The sequence below is a fragment of the Rhinolophus hipposideros genome (assembly GCF_964194185.1).
Source record: "Rhinolophus hipposideros genome assembly, chromosome: 6".
Lineage (NCBI taxonomy): Eukaryota > Metazoa > Chordata > Mammalia > Chiroptera > Rhinolophidae > Rhinolophus > Rhinolophus hipposideros.
In genome coordinates, this window is record NC_138052.1 from 77,688,264 (window position 1) to 77,709,644 (window position 21,381).

At 34.2% G+C, this 21,381-nt stretch overlaps 1 protein-coding gene across 17 annotated transcripts in view; it reads left to right on the top strand.

Annotated features, from left to right (window-relative positions):
• UNC80 (unc-80 homolog, NALCN channel complex subunit) overlaps positions 1–21,381 on the top strand; it is a 188,238-nt gene that overhangs the window by 52,849 nt on the left and 114,008 nt on the right. For 12 of the 17 annotated variants that reach the window (XM_081051365.1, XM_081051373.1, XM_081051364.1 and 9 more), the window contains exons 17-22: positions 1,532–1,698; positions 2,423–2,521; positions 5,913–6,127; positions 7,278–7,384; positions 8,731–8,827; positions 10,463–10,635. In XM_081051365.1, coding sequence (XP_080907491.1) covers positions 1,532–1,698; positions 2,423–2,521; positions 5,913–6,127; positions 7,278–7,384; positions 8,731–8,827; positions 10,463–10,635 — 858 coding nt within the window. The remainder of the gene's footprint in view (positions 1–1,531; positions 1,699–2,422; positions 2,522–5,912; positions 6,128–7,277; positions 7,385–8,730; positions 8,828–10,462; positions 10,636–21,381) is intronic. The other 5 variants (XM_081051374.1, XM_081051378.1, XM_081051379.1 and 2 more) reach the window with 1 other exon arrangement.

Below are 21,381 nucleotides of genomic sequence, written 5' to 3' on the forward strand. Positions count from 1 at the left end.
GAGTGTGGAGGGTGTTCCAATACAATTATTTGTTTACTGGCTAAAAACTCTCTCACAGACAGTGACGTGTGAGCTGGTGCATTGTCGTGATGCAAGGGCCATGAATTGTTGGAGAAAAGTTCAGGTCGTCTAACTTTTTCATGCAGCCTTTCAGTACTTAAAATAGTAAACTTTGTTAACTGTTTGTGCAATTGGTACAAATTCATAATGAATAATCCCTCTGATAATCAAAAAAGGTTAGCAACATCATTGCAACAAAGTTTGCGAACTTAATTGTCAGACCATATATGTGCGCTCTTATAAATCTTAGTCTACAAACTTATGCATAGAAGAAATACTATATTTCTTAATTTTCTTTAAATCATCTTCAGTTTGACCTTGAACTCCCATTCTACCAGAATGGCTGGAAGTTGAACTTCAGTCATTCTTGGGTTTCCCCACTTCACAGAGTGATGCAAAGATCCCCAAGTCTTAGGTAGGACCTAGGTCCTGGGGAAGCTCCATGGGTTTCAATCATCAGTCCACACCATAATGCGCTCTGCTGTGTGCTTAGGGCTAGGTACTCTGGTGAGTTTGGAACCCTTGCTCTTTGGGTTCTTGCCCCTTCCATGGAGGAGGTACTAAAATGAGTGAGAGCACAGGCTCTTGCTGCCCACAGGACCCAAGGACACTGTCTCCATGTTTTCCTTATTGGTGCTTTCTTCTGCTTTTCTAAAGACCATGGGCGTAATTGTCCCAGTGATCTTAGGGTTTGAAACCCAGAACTGTAAAGGTAAGTATGTTTTAAGCTTCTGCGTTTTGCTTTGCCATGAATCTTTTTTAAGGCAAAGAATACAATAACTACCTTCTTAAAGATGGAAGAGAGAGGGAAGAATGCTGAGTGCACAGCTGAATATCTCTTCAAAAAAGTCCTGCGTATATTTTTTAATGTTGAATCACTAATATATTGGTTTTGATAGCCCTGTATCATCTTAAATTCATAGTCAAATTTCTGTTCAAATGGGCTAAACATACATATTATTTATTAAATCTGTCCAGCAAAATGCATCGTCCTTGAATATCAGGCTCTGTTAGAAGTGTCTAGAGGATGTAGCATAGTTTATCACAATGATGCAGAAAATTGAGAGAAGTTGAACAGAGTCTGAAATCTCTAGTCTAAACACAATTCTGATTGCCTTTTTTTTGCAGGCATCTCTTCAGAAGTCACAGTTAAGAGAGAAAAATTAATGCTTGGGAATCCAGTGGTTAAAAGTGTAAATTGATGTTTTTCTGTTGATACAGCCAACTTTTTGAATATGAAGCATGGTAACCATCTTTTTTCACACTAAGGATGACAGGTGCTTGGTAATGTAGCCATAGGGACAATGGAGAAGAGGCATTCCTTGGTTTCATTGTAGGAAATTGTCTTCGCTTTATGATTCCAGTGCTCATCTAAGCACAAAGATTTACTTTCTCCCCCTCTTCCTATGAAAACTATACAATCATGCAACTATCTTTCTTTCCCCTCACTTTCCTTCTGACCTCCAAATAGGGGCTGTATTGTGACATCCGTCAGCTGGTCCAGTTTATCAAAGAAGCTCATGGGAATGTCTTCAGGAGAGTGGCCCTCAGTGCTTTGCTTGACAGTGCTGAGAAGTTGGCACCAGGGAAAAAGGTAGAGGAGAACAAACCAGAATCTAAGCCTGCAGGCAGTAAAAGGTAGGAAGCTTGAGCTCTCTGAATATAGGTGTTTGCATAAGTCTGTAGAACATAATCTTCTGTAGAACATAATCTTCTATAGAACATAATCTTCTGTTGTACTATCCATTTGCCTCCCAGCAGGGATGGTGGAACTGTCTTGCGTAAGTGGTATTGCTGGTGGTGGTCCTGCCGCAGCTTAGAAAAGGAATGAGTTTACTATCAATTAAATCCTGTCTCTGTATGAATCAGAGCTCATTTGATCCCAAACTTTCATACACTTGAACTTCACTTCATAGCTCTTAATTATATGGTAAACTTTTATCTGTGTTTTTGTCTCTTTTACAGATAATACACATTTTTGTCCAGAAAAGAAAAGCAATTACTGATACCATATCCTGTTCAGTAACTAATATTTTTAACACGGCAAAAGACAAATTGCTGAGCAGTGCCCTGTTGTTTTTCCTTCTAGTATACGTAAATGTATTGTATGCCTATTTCATAAGAAATGACACTTAACGAAAATTAAAGGAAACTCCTAAACTTAAAATCTTGCTTTCAGTGAATGCCTTCTTGCAATGATGGTAATAAGGCAGCTAAGTATGAGTCCAATGCAAAACAGACTTATGGCGACATGGGGTTTGCAAGCCTATAGGTTGTCTTTAACCAAGTGTGATGAAGTATATGAAGAATTGAGAACTGGTGTCCTGTTCTGTTGTGATTGGTGGAATGCACATTTGCATAGGTCAGAGGCGGGCAGCGTTGTGGATAAAGGCCAGGTGTCCTCTGCACCTGAGGAATGTCGCAGCTTCATGTCTGGTCGACCCTCACAGACTCCGGAGCAGTAAGTAGCATTGGTTTTGTCTCCAGTGTAGTGGGCTGCGCACTTCCCACTGGAAGGAATTCTATTTTCCAAACTGCTGTTGGTTTTTCATGTTTTTGAACTTTGCCTTGCTTCTGCCCTTTGCTATTCATTCCCTAAGCTACTAAGCTCTACCAGCCTAAATCACAAATAACCAACGTCATGCCTATAGGAAGCCTCTGATATCAGTTTGTCACCACTTTTCATAATGTGGTGATAAAGCATGTTATGCTTTATATAAAAGCATGTTGAAATGAATGCCCCCAGGAAATGTGAGGATTATTGTAGACACTAAATATACAGCCTAGTTCTATGCAAGGCTCATTTGCATTAATTCTTCTTTTGAGGACTATTTATCTACAAGTGGCATGATCAATATTTTGGAAATGTATATCATTTTAGGTGTATCATTTTACTTCCCACGGACCTGGTTTAGTATTAAATGATTATTCTTCCAGAAATTCTGCGGAGTATTGTCACTTTTATAGTATCTCCTCTCCGTTGTCAAGGAAATCGCAGTAATCAAATAAGGCCTTGGTAATAATCTACAGCAAGCAAATAAAACCATCAAAGGACAAAAAGCCCTCGCAGTTCTTACAGTCCTTTAAAATCTTAGATTGCCCCTAAATGGATGGAGAAAAGTAAGAAGAAGGTAAATTAACTCTATAGGTCCAGGGACCATGCGATTTTTGTTTACTGTTATAGCCCCAATGCCTAGATGAGATTTGGCCCATAGTAGGCACTTAATATATATTTGAATGAATAAATGAGTAAGTGACAACCAATCAATAAAAGGATAGAATTGACAGATTGCCATTAATAAGCCTTTGTTTCCTTTAACTAACTTTCTCAAAATTGAGTTTTAGTTTCTCCTTTAAGGAAATCTATAGGACATGGTAAAAATCTAAACATAAGCTCTAAGGAAAAAAATAATAATGTGAAAGGCAAAAATTAAAGTTCTGTAGCTGAATAGCCACAAGACTAATTAAAAGTCTTTACACACAGAATCTGTCCAAAAAAGGACTTTTATTTTTCCAAAATAACACTAGCAACTATTTAGCTAATCTGACAAATAAGAATGATCTAACAGTAAATTGAATTTAAAGAATAAAACAATTTATCTTCATAGGTAATTTAGTTTTCTAGATTGCAAAATAGTCTCTTTGTTCAGCATTCTGTAAATCCCACCTGATTTCTCAGCATTTAGCGCCTGTCTGTTCTTTCCCCTTGAATGAAGACACATGTTTTAATATGCCTCTACTTAAAAATTTCCACTTGAAAAGATGTCCTAGAATGTCAAATATGGAACTTTTCCCTGATCTGAGTGGGCCCAGGAGATGATCATGCCAAATGTCTTCTTGTTAGCACTGGGAGAAAGTGGGTGGATGAGCCTGGCTCCTCCTTTATCTTCCCTTTCTGTCTCTCCTCACCTTCCCTCCCCTTCTCTTCTCCCTTTTCTTCCTTAAATAAAAGTCACATTAACTGAGTAGTTTTCAAAGCAGTTTTACATGCTCGTTTCTCTGAACCTCTTTATTGATACACACTCACTGAACAAAGCTAATGTAGCATTTTATTGAGAAAGCTGAAAAACTGTAGGCTCCTTGAATGTTTTCTCACTCACACAACATAGTCACATGTTCATCATTGTGTCACCAAAGGTGAGAAATGCTTCATGCACTGTGATAATTTGTTAAAAATAACTGAGAAGTAAAATTCTAAAACATTGATTTAAATTCACACCATATTTTATCAACAGAATGCCCTGGTTTAAAATAAGAATGAAAGGTATTTAGTACTCTGATGAGATTTTGAAAAGTAAAATCTGGATCCCTATATAACTATCTCCGGAAAGTGATTGTTTTACCAAGCACTGTCAAATTTGGGGTAGATTCCACATCCAACCCCGAAGCTTGTAAGCAAATCATTACCTAGAATCCCATGAAAAATTTTATCATGTTACTAGAGTATTTTTTATAACCTTTTCTTTCCAAATTACTGAAGTAATATATGTTGCTCACGTGGATGAATGTGGAAAACACAGAAAAGCATAGAGAAAAATACTTTTAAAGCCAGAATACCATCAATTGGAGATAACCACTGTATACTTTTGGTATATTTTGCTTAGTACACTTTTGAGCACATAAACACACAAACTCACATTCTGATACAGGCTCGCATGTGTACTTCCTTTTTTCTATTAACCTGGTGTTATCCTATCTAATTCATTTGATCACTGCCTTTTAACTTCTCAGTACATCATCGACATTTTCCATATCAATAATCTTTTAAAATAGGATTTTAATGACTGTAAAGCATGTCATTATATGTAAGTCCCATAATTTATTCAACTGTTTTCCTAGAGTTAAACTCTTAGATTGTGTCCAGTTTTTCACTGTTGACCAATAATACTTCAGTGAGCATTTGATCTTCTTGTATTTACATCTTATAGTATGTTGTCCGTCATTTCCTTGTGATAACTTCCTGGAAGTTGAATTTTTCTGTCATGGGTGTACATACAGGCTTTGGATAACATATTACCAAATTACTTTCTAAAAAGTTTGAATCTTTCTATCTCATTGCTGGCAGTATGATATTAATCATTGTTGGTTTTTTTCCCCCACTTAATCTTTGCCAATTTAATGAGTGAAAATAGCAATATCAACTGTCTCTCTTTTTTTTGTTTTTGATTCCATAATGCAATTAAACTGTTTATTATTGGCTACTTTTTCCTCTTGTGGTATGTCCTAGTCAAAAATCCTTTTGGAGATGTCCCATTTGTCTAACTGAGTTGGAGATTACATATATATATATATATATATATATATATAAAACTTTTAAACCTTACTTAAATTTCTTTGACTTAATAAAGCTAAAGAGTCAGGCACTATGAAAATAATTTAGTGAACAGTTGTTGGACAGTGCATCCCCGAGGTGTGGTGATTGTATTTCATTCATTCATTCAACTACTTTTTGTGAGTGTACTGTCAAGAATTCTACTATACTTGGGTGGGGACCAAGAATAAGATATGGTACTGCACACGCCTCAGGGAACTTCAAAAAATAGTTAAATATTTCCTGACACTATAAGTGTTTCTGCTGTTATGACCCACACCTGCAGATGAATACCTGCAACAATAATTAGTCTTTTTATTGAGGTTAAAAAAAATCACTTCAATTTGACAGCTGAGACATGACTGTTTTCAAGACAAGCTCAGGAGTCCACCTTGGTCTCCCTCCTTGCACTCCCACTGCTTCCAAATCCCAGCCCTTCAAAGATCATCCAACATGAGTTGCCTAAATGTCATTGAAAGAAATTTAAGAGAATTTCACAAGTGTTGTCAGACATTTAACTCTCGCCTCTGCTTGCTTTCAGTGATGAACAAATGCAAGGGGGCAACCTGGGACGGAAAGATTTCTGGCGCAAGATGTTCAAATCCCAGAGTGCAGCGAGTGACACCAGCAGCCAGTCTGAGCAGGACACTTCAGAATGCACGACTGCCCATTCAGGGACAACCTCTGACCGGCGTGCCCGCTCACGGTCCCGTAGAATTTCCCTGCGGAAGAAGCTTAAACTCCCCATAGGTAAAAGTATGTCTGTATTTATGGATTCTTTTTTATTTCCTGCCATGTCCTCAAATCAACTCACAGTCAAAACAAAGCAATGCATTGTAGGGTAGAGAAAGGGAAAGAAAGTCTTCAAGTCAAAGGCCAAGGCTGGTTCCCTCCATTCACTCATTTATTCATGCTCTTTCCTTTCAACAGATATTTCTCAAACTCCTACTCTGTGTCTCTATAGTGTGCAAACACTGTTAGACATCAGGAATTAAATTGTGAACAAAATTACTCAATGTCCGACTTTGCCAAATTCGCCATCTAGTAGGATTGATAGTCACTAAAGCAGATAATCATACAGCTAAGAATAGTTGCAAACTATGAATTTTATGAAGGAAATATATCATAGTGCTATGAATGCATGCAACAACTAAACCTGACATAAATGAGGGGGAGGAGGCAGGAATCAGAAGTTTCCTGTGGAAGTGTCATTAAGATCTACAGAATACTTAAGGGAAGGAGGAAGGAGAACACTTCATGTGGTAGCAATAAAATGTGCAAAAATATTGGGAGGGAGAGAACTAGAAGAACTGAGACAAGGAGAAGAGTGGCTGCATGACTGCGGTAGAGTGACAGGGGCCAGAGCATGCAGGTCAGGTTGGCTCTATATCCTACAGACCTATGTAGCCCAGGTGGGATGTTGAACGGAGGAGTAATATAAGCAGGGCATTTTTTTTTCTAAAAGATCACTGCATAGAAAACATATTGTAGGGAGCCTGTGTGGATAAAGGAGATTGTATTTCAGGTATAAGTAATGGTAGCTTACACTGGGTGGTAACCAGGTAGACACAGAGAAGTAGAGAGATTTGAGAGGTACCTAAGATGTAAAATCAACAGGGCTTTCTGAGAGATGTGAAAGTTGTCAGGGAGAATGGGACATATTATGGTTTTATTCACCTAAGAGGCTCAGGTGTTTTCTGCCCTTGTCTTCCTCAGTCATGTAATTTTACAGTCTAACAATGAATACTTTGATTCAAAGCATGGGCATTGAAAACAATTTGTTTTCACTTCTATGTACATCAAGTCATGTAACTTACATTGCTTAGTGGACCCATGCTGACATTTCGTTTAATCCATTTGAGAGCAAATGCTACAATGGTCTGAGTTTTAAAATATTATTAAATAGGAAACTGGCTGAAACGATCCTCCCTCTCGGGCCTGGCAGATGGCGTGGAGGACCTCCTGGACATCAGCTCTGTGGACCGCCTGTCTTTCATCAGGCAGAGCTCCAAGGTAAACAGGACAAAACAGGACATTACTTATGTAAGAGAATGTGGGAGTCGCTGATAGAAAAACATCAGGGCTGAGAAATGCTAAGCACCTGCAGGGGCCAAAGAAAGTTGAAGAAATTCTTCAAGTTGAACAAATTTAGGAAACTTAGATGAGCAATTGAAACTAAGGTGTCTTAGTGGTAGGCTATCATAAAGAAAAAGGAAAAGTGTGACACAAATTTTTATATAAAATTATAATGCAGATATAGACATATATAGGTGTTATTTCCCAGATATTTTTAACACACATGTAAAATTCCTGATATCTCAAGTTCCTGTGTCCAAGGATCCAGTAATTCTATAGTGATTCCTTTTAGACACACACACCATTTATCCTCCCTTCTACTACTTTTTCTGAAACATTCTCCGTATTGGAAAAGATAAACTCAGGTTGACTTTTCCCATTAAGTGCTTCTTCATAATACTGTTAAGCAATGTAGTAGCATACAATTTGGAAAATGTAATGATTTTCAGTGAAATCCTTTTCTGTAAGAGTCTTCCTTATGAATGTTTCATGGCATGGTCTCTATAATATTCAGCATGTGATAAGTTACATTTCCATGTATACTTATCATATAAAGATTATGTATAATCTTTATATATAAATTATACACTTACATTCTTTCTTCTTTGGAATCTTACTAAAACTGGTTTTCTTTTGTTTTAAAAGTAATATTTTGAAATTACATAAAGAATATAGCAATATTATAAAACATTTAGAAGACATAATTATAATTCCTCTTTCACCTTTTTTTGCTAAAAAATTGGCCAAGTATTTGAAAGTCTTGCTTTGCTGAAAATTTTGAGTACTGTTGGCTTAAGAGCAAAAATTAAGAACACATTTTAATTCTAAAAAAAAAAAAAAAAAGCATGGTATTACACTTCAACTGTAGTGCACTTTATAAAGTAATTTATACTAGTTCTTCCATAGAGATTTGAAATCTGTTCAGTTTTCCCTTTGGTCTGATTCTCAGTTGGATTTTGTTTGTAACCTGAATTTGAGTTTGGACTTCATCAGAATTAAAGTCTAAGAATACCTCAATTTTTTACTTATTTTCATAGTGTCTGATTACTTCACTTTTAGGTTATCATCAGGATCCTTTTGCAAATTATAGTTATAGGTAGTAGCAATAAGTGATGTCTTTTTTGGCACATGGGAATAAACTCTACTGACTAATGAGATGTGGAAGTCAGAAGTGTAGTAACCTTCATATTGTAAACAACTTATTTTTCAAAGCAAGGGTTAATATAAACACAAAGGACTGCCTTTGAATTTAGTTATCTGACAAATTTTTTTTTTTCCCTCAGGTCAAATTCACTAGTGCTGTGAAGCTTTCTGAAGGTGGGCCAGGGAGTGGAATGGAAAATGGAAGAGAAGAAGAGGAGAATTTCTTCAAGCGTCTTGGTAAATATTATGCAGTCTAAGAATTACATCCAGCTTTCATCACACAGAACAAAAATTTGATTAGATAAAATGGTCCATTTTCTATTTCCATTGATTTCTTATACATTTCTTTGTCATATGTGTGTTGTGCTACTACCTAGAGTGTCTCTATTTATCAATTTGTTTCAACAGACATTTATGCAAGCCCTACTATTATAGTTCCTCATTCCCCAGAAGGCGTTGGGTTTACAAAGAAGAATAAGACACAGCCTCTTCTTCTGCTGTTCTGTCCTTCATTAAGATCTAAGAGCCTTAAAGAACCTTCAGATATCCTTTTATCCACCCACCTATCTACTTAGGAATTCTGCACATTATATTCTTGACGAGTGGCCAACCACCCTCTGAAGACTTCCACCGAGGGGGTGTTTATTACTTTACAAAGCAACCTGTTCCAGAACTAGACAGCTTTAATTGTTAGAGTCTTTTCTTACATTCTGACATTATATATAGTCATAAATTTGATTCTTTGGTCTTAGTTATGACATCTGTAGCCACACACACACACACACACACACACACACACACCCATACACATATAATGCTGATTTCAGCTATTATCTGCTTCATGTTCTCTCCTTTCATCTCATTTCTGCTGGTTAAACTTCATTGATTCCTTTCGTTTTCCTTACATGGAAGAGTCTCTAGATCCATCACTGTCCTAATTCCATTTTTCTATGTATTCTAGTTAGATTATGTGCTTTATAAAATGTGCAGCTTCTGGTGGAATTCAACACACCATATTTGACTTTAATCAGTGCACTATATAGTGGAACTATTAAACTCCAGGGATATAACAAGTGCACGAATACAATTTAAGATTGTGTTATCTATTTTCACATCACATATTTGGTTTGTATTAAATTTTGAATTAACTTTTGCCAGTTCTCCTTGACATGAATAAATACCATGCTTTACTTTGATGTAGCCATGATTAATTCTTCATCTCAAAATAAATAAAATTTTTATTGTTTCATTGACTTGGGTGTGGTTACGTCACTTGCCAGGAAAGAAATTAGGAAACAGAACCAAAACCAAGTTGAATTCTGAATCTTTTCTTTTTGACAATTTTGCTATAAAGATCCATCTGCAAAGACATATACATTTCCCTATTTTTAGCCAAGTTGTTGATATTCTTACCAAACAGGACAAATACAAACATATAACTCACACAACACTTCTAGTTGACTTTTATTATGTAACAATTTGTGAGTACAGTTTTTCAGCCAACCATATACTTTATTTACTAGCAATCAACACTTTCCCACTTCATTATAGAAACATCATCAGACTTTACCAAAAAAATCTCACTGATACATTTATAATTCTATTGAAAGGATGAATGTAACTTAGTTCAACATGATGTATTCTTCATGAAACTACAGTGGTTTCTATGATCACTCCTGTTTTTAAAAAAATATTCCTACCTTATCTAATTGTTTCTCACAAAATTTGACTAAAGCACACATCAAGCTTATTAGTCTATGGTTTCTAGAATCTTCCTAACAACCAGTAGCTTTGTCATTTTCAGTCCTATAACTTTCAAACTCTTTTTAAATCTGATCCATATACTGTCTCTTCTTTATTCCTCCATCATAGGTTGCCACAGTTTTGATGATCATCTGTCTTCCAACCAAGATGGTGGAAAAAGCAAAAACGTGGTGAATCTTGGGGCAATCCGACAAGGCATGAAGCGCTTTCAATTTCTGTTAAACTGCTGTGAGCCAGGGACAATTCCCGATGCATCCATTCTGGCAGCTGCCCTGGATCTTGTAAGTAATTGGAAGAATTTGCCCACTCTGTTTCCCATGCCAATTAATACTGCTAATGGGGGAAAGCATGAATCCTTAATTCTAACCTTCTGGGGTTATGTTTCTCTTCTTTTTTCTTTTCTTTTCTGTTCTTTTCTGTTCTCAGTGTTAGCAGCAAAAAGAGGAAGAAAGGTTGTGAGATGATATGAAAAAGAAAGGGAAATATGTTTTGGGAAGTAGAATGTATAGCATAATGATTAAAAGTACGTGAGGGCTCTGTAATCAGATGGCTTGGATTAAAATTGTGCTGCCACCAGCTAAACCTCTGTAAAATAAGAGTAAGAGTAATCATAATATTTTAGCTACCTCCTAGGACTGGTGTGAGGATTAAATGAGTTATTAGATGTAAAGCCCTCATCACAGCTCCTGAAATATAGTAACTGCTCAATAAAGTGGGCCATTGTTATTGTTACATTATTTTTGGTCTAATGCCTGCTATGTATTAGTCCTTTAAACTATGAGACTTGGTTTAATTATCAATTGGAGGGAAAATATGAACCAAGGATCAATTTAAATCAATTGCCCAAAATACATTGAGCATTATATCGTAGTATATACATGTAAGAGATTAAAGAGTATAAAGTGGATCTTGTTTAGGAACTGTTTTGCCAGGTAAACTAAGCCCAGATGTGAGTTTTGAGCCTCTCAATTGCTTTTACTTATTTTTTATTTTATTTTATTTTTTGGTTAATAAACTCTTCAAACATTGTCTAAATACTGGGTATAAAATACTAAGTAAATACCAAGAAATAAAAATCATTCATTTTCTTTTTCTAGAAAAGAAAAACTAAAATAGACTTGTATTATAACAAAAAACTTTAAGGCTGCCTATAAATGATCCCTTTTGAAGGTTTTACAACACATGAATAAGTGGCCACTGGCCATTCATATTGTACCTTGGAAAATCATCCAAACCTAATGTAATTCATGACATTTTTTTGTGACAGTTGCAACTTTTGCTCTCAGGATATTTAATGACCACAAGTTACGTGGCTTTACTTGAGCCTGAAGTGCAAATACCACTGTAATCACCCAAAATGATGACTTGTCATTATATTAATATAAGAATTTTCAGTCAGTTTCCCATTCCTGGATATTGGCCTTTGCAAATACTTTTGTAAATTCCAAATTGTTCAATATGTATTGATGTATGCTATATGGTGACTATAAAATATAGAGTTACAGGTCTCCAGGAGAGCTGAGTCTGCTGGCAACTAAATAATCAAAGAACAAGAGATGCCTGTCTAAAGCATGAGAGCTTGACAAGGCAAGGAGTCAATCCCTTGTTTTCTAAGTGGGAGAGTGTTAACTAGCCTGTTACTCCTTTGAGTTATGTATGGTTCTTCCAAATCACATCTTGATCTATTCCAAAAGGAACAGATTCAAGTAAATAAGAGCAAAAAATTAACACGAAAAGGACAAACAATTGAACATTTAAAAAATGAGTAAGCACATGAGCAACCAGTTCAGTGAAAATACTAATGGCTAATAAAATACACCCCATCTACTTGCGCTTAAGAAATGCTAATTAAAATGTCCATACATTTTTATAATATACCTATCAAATTTACAATGATTAGAAAATGTTGACAGGGTGTAAATTATCAGACACCACTGCATGGTTTTGGTAGTGGTGGAAGCAGCAGGATTTGACTAGGGAATAGAACGAAGTCTGAGAATAACAGGGTGATAGAGAGAGAGCAGTAATGGTGAGTGGAGCACTTCTTGGCCCTTCTCTGAATAGTAAATAATTTGGGACTGGATGTACTCATGGAGGAGGGGCAGTTCTTACCATACCAATTATATCAAGTGGCACGGATGATGGGATTAAAAAGCCTGAAGTCAGTGTGGCTTACAAGATACTCACCATATAAAATTAATTAATTAACTTCATCAAGGTCTATTGAGAGGTTCCCAAGCACCAGGCATGATGCTAACTTAATGATAACACAACAAAACTCATCTGAAGAGCTTCACCTATTGTGTACCTTTCCTTATAAAGGTTATATTCATGGAGTGATCTATTTTCCAGACTTCCCAGTGTATAGTATTCTAGGGTTGATAAACTAATGATTAACATTTATTGTGTGCCTACTCTGTTTCCAAAGGAAAAAAAATTGAAGCTCAGAAAGACCAACTCACAGGCCACGGCTACAAAGTCAGCAAAAGACAGAGGAAAATTGGAAGCTAGGTCTGTCTTTACAGACCCTATATTTTCTACTGTACCATGTTGACACTCCCATTTAAAAATTATGTGAGATCAGCATAGGAACCTACTTTTAAACTTGAAAAATAATAAGTTATGTATTTTTTACCTGCTAATTGGTATGTGTGTAAAGATGACAGAAGCTAGTTGAACAGTTGCTAAATATACAATAACAATTGTACATTAGGTGGTTTAATCTTGGAGCTTTCCAAAGGTACTGTCATGTCTATTTTTGTCTCAGTCCTAAAGTCACAGCTACTTTGGATGTTTTTAGATGAGTGAGGTATCAAATGTCTCAAGCAACTGCCGAATAAGATTAAGGACAGTAAGAATTACAAATCATACCACTTAAACTATTGTTGAAAAACTGAAAGAAAGATATAGGCACAGCTGGCCATACAAATTGGAAAATGATTGGATGATAGCATTTGGACAACTCTCAGTGAAATAAGTACCTGGTGACAGAGAGAGCAAATTGTCCTTCACTCGCTAGAAATGTCTGGGCCTCACACTCTTTCAGACATCCTGAGCTGAAGTCTCCACATAAATAAGTATCATGCAATGGACTTTATCAAGCAGTTCTTTCCATTCACACATTTTCCACGTGAGAGAACAAAGCTCTGAGAGCTGAGGTGAACTTGCTCAAGGTCTTATAATCCAGTCGATGCTAAAACTATTTGCCAGATTTCTGATTCCATTCATGAGTCTTTTAGCAATACCATATAGTTTCTTTGTAAAAACACTTATTTGAATCAGAATGAGTCTCTCCTGATACACTGAAAATATACTTTAATGTCTATGGTCTCCCTAATCAAAAAAATTCTGAATGATTGTTAATGGCCCAAAAGCACTTGAATCTTTAAAAAAGTTTTCTTATCATGTGATTACAAATGAAGAATTCATAATAGGAAAATGTAGGAGATTTTCACCTTTAAAAATTCACACCACACATTCACCCTCCAAAGCAGTGATTTTTAGCATTTTGGGGGCATAGGCTTTTTTTTTAGAATTGGATAAAAACTATGGAAATTCTCCCAAGAGAAGTGCACTTATAGACAAAATTTAGCATGTAATATCAGAATATTTTGGACTCCCCCCAAAAACCATCCCTGAAACCAAAAATGTCAAGAACTCAATTTCAATTAGTGCATTATCATTGGGAAAATGAGACTCTTTAGTCAAGTAATTGGAATGACTTTATTAACAGTTATTGATGATATAAAAACAGAAGGGATAATTTCTTCCTACATGGAGAGCTTTTAGGGTTTATATAAAATATGTGGGCATGAGAGAAATATGAGACTTGTTACAAAGAGAGCAACAAATTTGAAAATTTGAAAAATAATCCCAATAGAACAAATTCACTCTGGTTTCTGAATGGAGATTATTTTAAGAAGAATATTAATAAATACTGTGATAATCAAGTCTCTTGGGTGCTGAGATTACATTCACTCTCATCAATGGTTTCATATCTGTTTGATTCACAACTGCTATATATTTTCTAGGGACATGTGATTCAGGGGTTTCCAGATATAGGTATATTCTATTCATGGCTGTAGCTCAACTCTTACCATTAAGTTGGCCTGAATCCCATAGAAAATTTAAAAGTTGTTTTACTTTCCCAAAATGAAACTTTGGGCCAATAGTTACCAGACCACTAAGATTCTCCTTTTTCACTTTCCTGTGTGAGCTACTATGGCCCTGATTGACCTTCTCAATCTTATGAATCTCATGGTAAGAAGTAAAATAAAGGGAGCTTGATGCTTATAAGCAATGTCTTTTGAGTCTCAGAGTAGAGAGGCATTTTCTGATCTTTGTAGATGTCTAGTGATGAAGTAGCTGCATTGGGAAGTAATGAGCTCTTTGTCACTAGACTGAATTTAATAGGGGCCAGTGTACAGGAGCTCAAGAAGTGGGTGATTAGTATAAGTTCCTTGTATACCTGAGAATCTTTGATTCCAGGTCAAGACCAAGGAGTATGCAGAGATCAGAGGTCAGAATTCCATAGATCAGAATCAGTCAAGATTAAAAGGAGTCCAATGGTTTCTATTATCAGACAAAGAAAGAGAAGCCAGGTAGACATGGTTGGTTGAATAAAAGGGATAGGTGATGATGGAGATGACGGTAGTCGTGGTGGTAGTGGTGGTGGCAGATGTGGTGGAGGATGACAGTAGTAACATTTTCATTACACTTGACAGTTTACAAAGCACCTTTACATTAATTATCTTATTTCTTTACATGAGAGGAAAGGATCAAGCCATGAAATAGTTCTCAAACAAGGGCACACGTAAATTTCAGTTTCTCAGGTATGGAAAAGGAGAGGAGCTGAAGTCACTTGTTAATTCTGACAAGTTAATTCAAACTGAGAAGAAGGGAAATGTAGCTACATGTCCTATGTTCTTGAATTAAAGTAGCATTCTATGTTTACTGTTGTTTGTACAGGTGTAACAGCTACCTATTGATCTGAGTCAGCAGTTTCTCAGGGTTACTCTTTCACCAATGTCTTCTGCTAAATGTATTTTTAGCTGTTGTTTCCTCTGTATTTGGATTCACATAATATCTGGTCTCATCTGCTTCTGACTTTCAGAATGCTTCACATTTCAATGCTTCACATGTTTTTCAATGCGTTTGTAGTTTTAGTCATATACCTATATGTGTGTAAATATAAATATATTTATGTTTTATATAAATATAAAAGTATCTATATTTATAACTAATAGGGCGAAATATGAACATAGAAATATGTAGAAATATAGATGTAGATATATATACCCGACAGATGATAGATAGATAGATAGATAGATAGATAGATAGATAGATAGACAGATAGATGACAGATAGATATGCAAATATTGTGCAGATATAGATACAGATACAAATATAAACAATTACAGATCCTACCATTTCATCAGATAGGATTTGGGAGAGGAGGGAAAAATTAATGTGTTCAGTTTGTTATCATATGCTAGTCCAACACTTTCTCCCGTCTATTTTATTGTTTTCTTTTGTTGAATGTAGCATTTATTTTTTAAATGCAGCTTAAATACAGTTTTTGCATTGTGATGTAATTTTTATTTCAGAACAGTTTTCATTGTACTGTTGCCTTAATCATAGAATTTAAATGTGATTTTCTTTCAAGTTTGAGATTTTCTGTAGCATGAAAAAGAATTATTAGATGAAAGAAATACTAGAAATGTCAATGTTCGAAGTCCTGTCAGTCTAAAGGTTTTTGTTTTAGACAATCCTCTTGCATTATTGCTATAACTACTAAACTTAGGGATAATTGGTTCAATTTTAAGTCCAGCACAGCTCTTCTTTACACTCTTTAATATAATTTTAATAGATGCAACTGTAAGGCATTTTTAATAAAGAAATATTTTAAGAAGGACTCATTTCATCTCTAGGTTTACATAATCTACAAGCACAGAAACAAAACAAAAGAAACAGTTCAAACAAAAGACACCTCTGCCTGTTTTCTATATGTTTTAGCTGAATATTCTATCCTTTTTAACAATCCAGTTAAATGTATAACATGCATAGACATAGTGATTTCTAATTTATTGGTAATTTATTAGCATGACAGGCACTAATAAGGTCATTTTGCTTTAGGAACAATTCCATGAATATAAGAAAGTCAATGGAAAAAACAGTCAGTAAAATCATACAATTCTCCCTAGTCCACGGATGGAGAAAACCTAGTCTATGTTAAAGAATAAAATTTCATAAGTAGAGAGCTTTAGGAGTGATTATATAATTTTTATCCAAACTGGGACACTTTTGAAAGGGAAAGGAGGTGCCATCAATAACTATACCAGTTAAACAGACATTAAACTGGAATTCTCCAGGAAAAATAAGACATTTTATTACTGTAGGTATGGTCATACTTTCAGGTTCATTGCATCAAATTTAATCCACATTGGGGTTTACCATCACAAGACTAGTTGACAATCTGTGCAAATTAGCTCCAAATAGGAATGTATGAATAAGAACTATCAAAGCAAAATAATATTGTGTTCTCTTTTGAATGATAAGAAAAGTTGAAATAATTCAGTAATAACCAAAAAACTAAATAATCAAATTAGCCACTTAATTGTAGTGGTACTCCTATCATATTGAATTTAAAAAAAAATATTCTACGAAATGTAGCATTAAAAGAATATACTATAAATATGTAGAGTCCAAAGAAAAAAATTCAGATGTCACATGTTCACCACATACCTTAAAGAGTAGGACATTTTCAGTTTCTTTAAAGTCCCTTGTATTCTCTTCCCCTGATCACATACCCCTACCCCTCAAAGACACTGCTATCTTAAACTTTGTTTTAATTTTTCCTGTGCTTTTATTTATTTATTTATTTATTTATTTATTTATTTACTTATTTTTATCTAGTTATTTTTAAATTTTACCCCATGAGCTTGTATCCCTAGGGAATATATTTTGTTTTGCTTTGCTTTGCCTAGTTTCGAAATTCGTTTAAGTGAAACGTGCTATCCTCTTTTTGTTTAACATTAAGTTTGAGTTCATCCTTAATTCATTTAGCATTAATACCTTAATTTTCACTCATGAACGTGTTTGTTGGTTTGAATATTCCACAATTTATATATCCATTCGTTGTCAGATGGACATTTGTATTTTTTCAAAATTTTGGCGATTTTGAACAATGCCTCCATAAAAATTACTGTATGTCAGCCTTGATTCATAATAGTTTTCTAAATACACCTAGGAGTGAAATTCAGTAATTATTTTACTATGTGATGCCAAAGCATATTTCATAGTTGCAATAATTAAACACAGACACCAACAGTATAATAAAAGCTCTTGTTGCTCTGTGCTCTTGCCAACACCTGTATTGTTCAAATTTTTATTTTTACCTATCTGATGCATTAAGGTTACAATACTTTATATTTCAACCAAAGTTTGAAATGTCTTTTCAGAGGTTTGTTTATCATTCATGTTTCACGTTGGTGAAGGATCCCATTAATGTTTTTTGTTTATTCTTTTATTGGAAGATTATTTGTCTTTTAATTAATAATTTAAAAGAAAATACGGTGTCAATAATAATCCATTTTCTGTTCTTATATTGCTTCATCTCTCAGTTTGTCGCTTATTTTTTCTTCATTCCTTAATAAAGAGAAAATGTAATTTAATCAACATTTTCTTCGGTTGATAACATTTTTTATGTCTTTTTAAAGACATTCCAAGGTAATAAATATTAGGTTGATGCAAAAGTAATTGCGGTTTAAAAGGTTAAAACTAATTGCAAAAACCACAATTACTTTTGCACCAATCTAATATATTCCTACTTTTCCTCTAAAAGTTTTACAGTATACATTTCACACTTAAGTCTTTAAGTAGAGTATACAGTGTGAATGGTATAAGATAGAGATTTGTTTTCCTTTTACTTCTTTTTCCCACATGGAAAAATAATTATCCTTTCATAATATACTTACTAGTTCATACTGTATTCTCTGATGTCCAGTTCTGTCTTCAACATTTGTCAGGGTTCTATATGTACATGAGTGATTCTGAGTTTCTTTCTGTTCCATAACCTGTGTACCCTGAGTTAGTCTACTCTGTCTTAATAGCTAGAACTTTTAACACCACCTAGGCTATTCTTGGTTCTTTGCTCTTCCATGTGGATTTCATAATTAGCTTGTCAGGTTCCATGAAAACCCTTTATTCTTGGGATTACATTGAGTCCATAGATAAATTTAGAGACAATTGAAATGCAAATTGAAATTCAGATCTGAATTGATTATTTAAAAGATTTATTTCTTCCTATGTCAGTTTAAGTAATTTTAACTTTTTTTTCAGTAATTTGTCGGTTTCACCTCTATTTTTGTATTTGTTAGTGTAAAATTGATCGTAACATTTTCTTGTTAGTTCTTCATCTTTGCAGCATCTGTAGTAATTTTATTTTTATTCCTAAGTTTGTTTCCCTTTTTTTTCTTCATTAGTCTTGCCAGACATTTGTCAATTTCATTAACTTTTTTTAATGGACTCGTTGATATTTTCTTTTATCTTTGTTCTCTAATTTGTTAATTCCTGCTCTTAGTTTTATTTCTTTATTGCTTTGAATTTATTATGCTATTCTTTAGTTTATCAGTTGATTGCTTAGCTCATAATTTTTTTTTCATTTCAAAACTGAGCACTTAGCTATTAATTTCCCTCTAAGTACTTCTTTAACTATAAATTTTGATAAATAGTATTTTTGTTATAATTTATTTTTAAATATTTTTCAATGTCTTTAATGATTTCCTTTTGAGCCATGGTTATTTAGAATAATATGTGTATGTTTCAATTTATTAATTCCAGGCTTTTGTTACGTATCCATTTGTTACTTCTAACTTCATTTTCAGGTACTTTGAAAATAATTTAGCCTTGTTTTATGAACTAGAACATTATCAATTTGCATAAATGTCCACGTGTGGTTAAAAAGATATGTATTTTCCAGTTGTTGGGTCCAGTGTTTTATTTTCAAATCTTCTACATCTTTAGTTTTCTTTCCCCCTTCATTGCTTGATCTGAGTTAAAATCTGAGTTAAAATCTCCACTATGATGGCACATTTGTTCATTTATACTTACAGTTTGAAAATTTTTGATTTATTTATTTAGAAGCAGATAGTTTAGAATTGTGACAGGTGTCTGGTGCTACGGACCTTTTATCACTATCTAGTGATCTAATTTATTTCTAGTAATGCTTTTTACCTTAAGATATATATTTCTGTGATACTAATAAAGCTGAAATATTTTTATTAGGGTAATATTGTCCTGTTATGTTCTTTTACCAATCCTTTACTTTCAACATTTCTACATCTTTGTGTTTTAGATATATCTCTTGTAAAACGCATAGATTTACATGTTTAGCAATCTTTTTATCTAGAAAATTTAGTACATTTGCACAGATTATGATAATTTATATAGACTCACTTCTGCCTTCTTTTCCCTATCACATTTTTGCATTATTTTATTTTGTGTACTTATTTTCATGTCATGCCTTCTTTTAAATTGTGTTGGATTTTGTTTTGTTTCTCTTGCTTTGCTTTGGTTTACCTTTGTTTTATTTATTTTTCTTTGTTACTTTAGAAATTATTATACTCTATTTGTGTTTTTTAAAGTTGCATACACATTTAACTAAATGAAGTCTAAAATTAATGAATATCTTTGTTCTCCTCTCAAAAAATAAGACTGTAGAGGGTTTTAACTTAACTGTTATTCAAGATTCTATTCTATCTTGTTTTTGTTTTAACATTGACAAAGTAGACATTATTTTTTACTGATTTTTAGGAAAATTATTTTTAAATTTGCCCCAAAGCTTTGCATATTCTTTGCTCACCATTTCTCCTTGCATCTCAGACATTCTTTTTAAGATCTACATTCTTCTCCTGAACTTTCAAAAGTTTCTCTGGTGATGATCAATTGGCAGTAGTTCTCTCAGCTATAGTTTCACTTAAAAAGGTCTTTATTTTGGTCTCATTCTTGAAAGATATTTTTGCTGGAATTATAATTATAGGCTAATTCTTTCTATACTTCAAACATATTATCCTATTCTCTTCTGGCTTAATTGGCATTTCTTTATTGTAATCTGTTCCCCTTTCCCTTCTCTAGTTGCTTTTAATATCTCCTCTTTATTATATTTTGTCATTTCCCTAAAATCTTGCCATCTTATTTTTCATAAAATGTTTCTTGAGCCCCTGAATCAGGTAATTGTCGTATTACACCTATTCTGAAAATTTTTCAACTATTATCTATTCAAAGATTGTATCTTTCATATTTTCTCTGCTAATCTTTACTTCTATAAATTAAAAAAAGATGTATGATAGATTTTCTCAGTTTATCCCCTGTATCTGATAATAACCTCTCATTTTTAATTTCTTTGTCTCCTTCTATGATGTATTCTGGGTAATTTTCTGAGTTAATCTCTACCGTTTTTTTCTCTTTTTTTCAACTGTATCTAATCCCATGGTTCTTGACTAGTGGTAATTTTGCCCACGAGGGGGCATTTGACAAAGTCTGGAGGAACTTTTGGTTGTCACAACCTGGGGATTGCTACTGGTATCTAGTGAGTAGATACTAAAGATGCTGATAAACATCCCATAAAACATAGTGTATCCCTCACAAAGAAAGAATTATCTGACCCAAATGGTCAATAGTGCTGAAGTTGGAAAAATCAGCTCTAATCTGTGTTGTAAACTATCCATTGAGTTTTAAATTTCAAGTACTTCAGTTTTATTTGTACAAGTTATTTGATTCTTGTTGTAAAAATGCCTGGTCGACTTTGATAGTCTAATTCCTCGTTATACTTTCAATACCCACATTAATCTTTAAATGTATTTGACACACAATGATTCTGGTAATTGAAGTGTTTGTGGGTTTGATTCTATACTTTGTTGTTTTTCTGACTTTCACTCGTGTTGGACTTTTAAAAATGTATTATTTGGTGTGATCTTCACTCCTTGGAACTTTATCTGTGGGAATTTTTTAAGACCGATGTTAAAAGC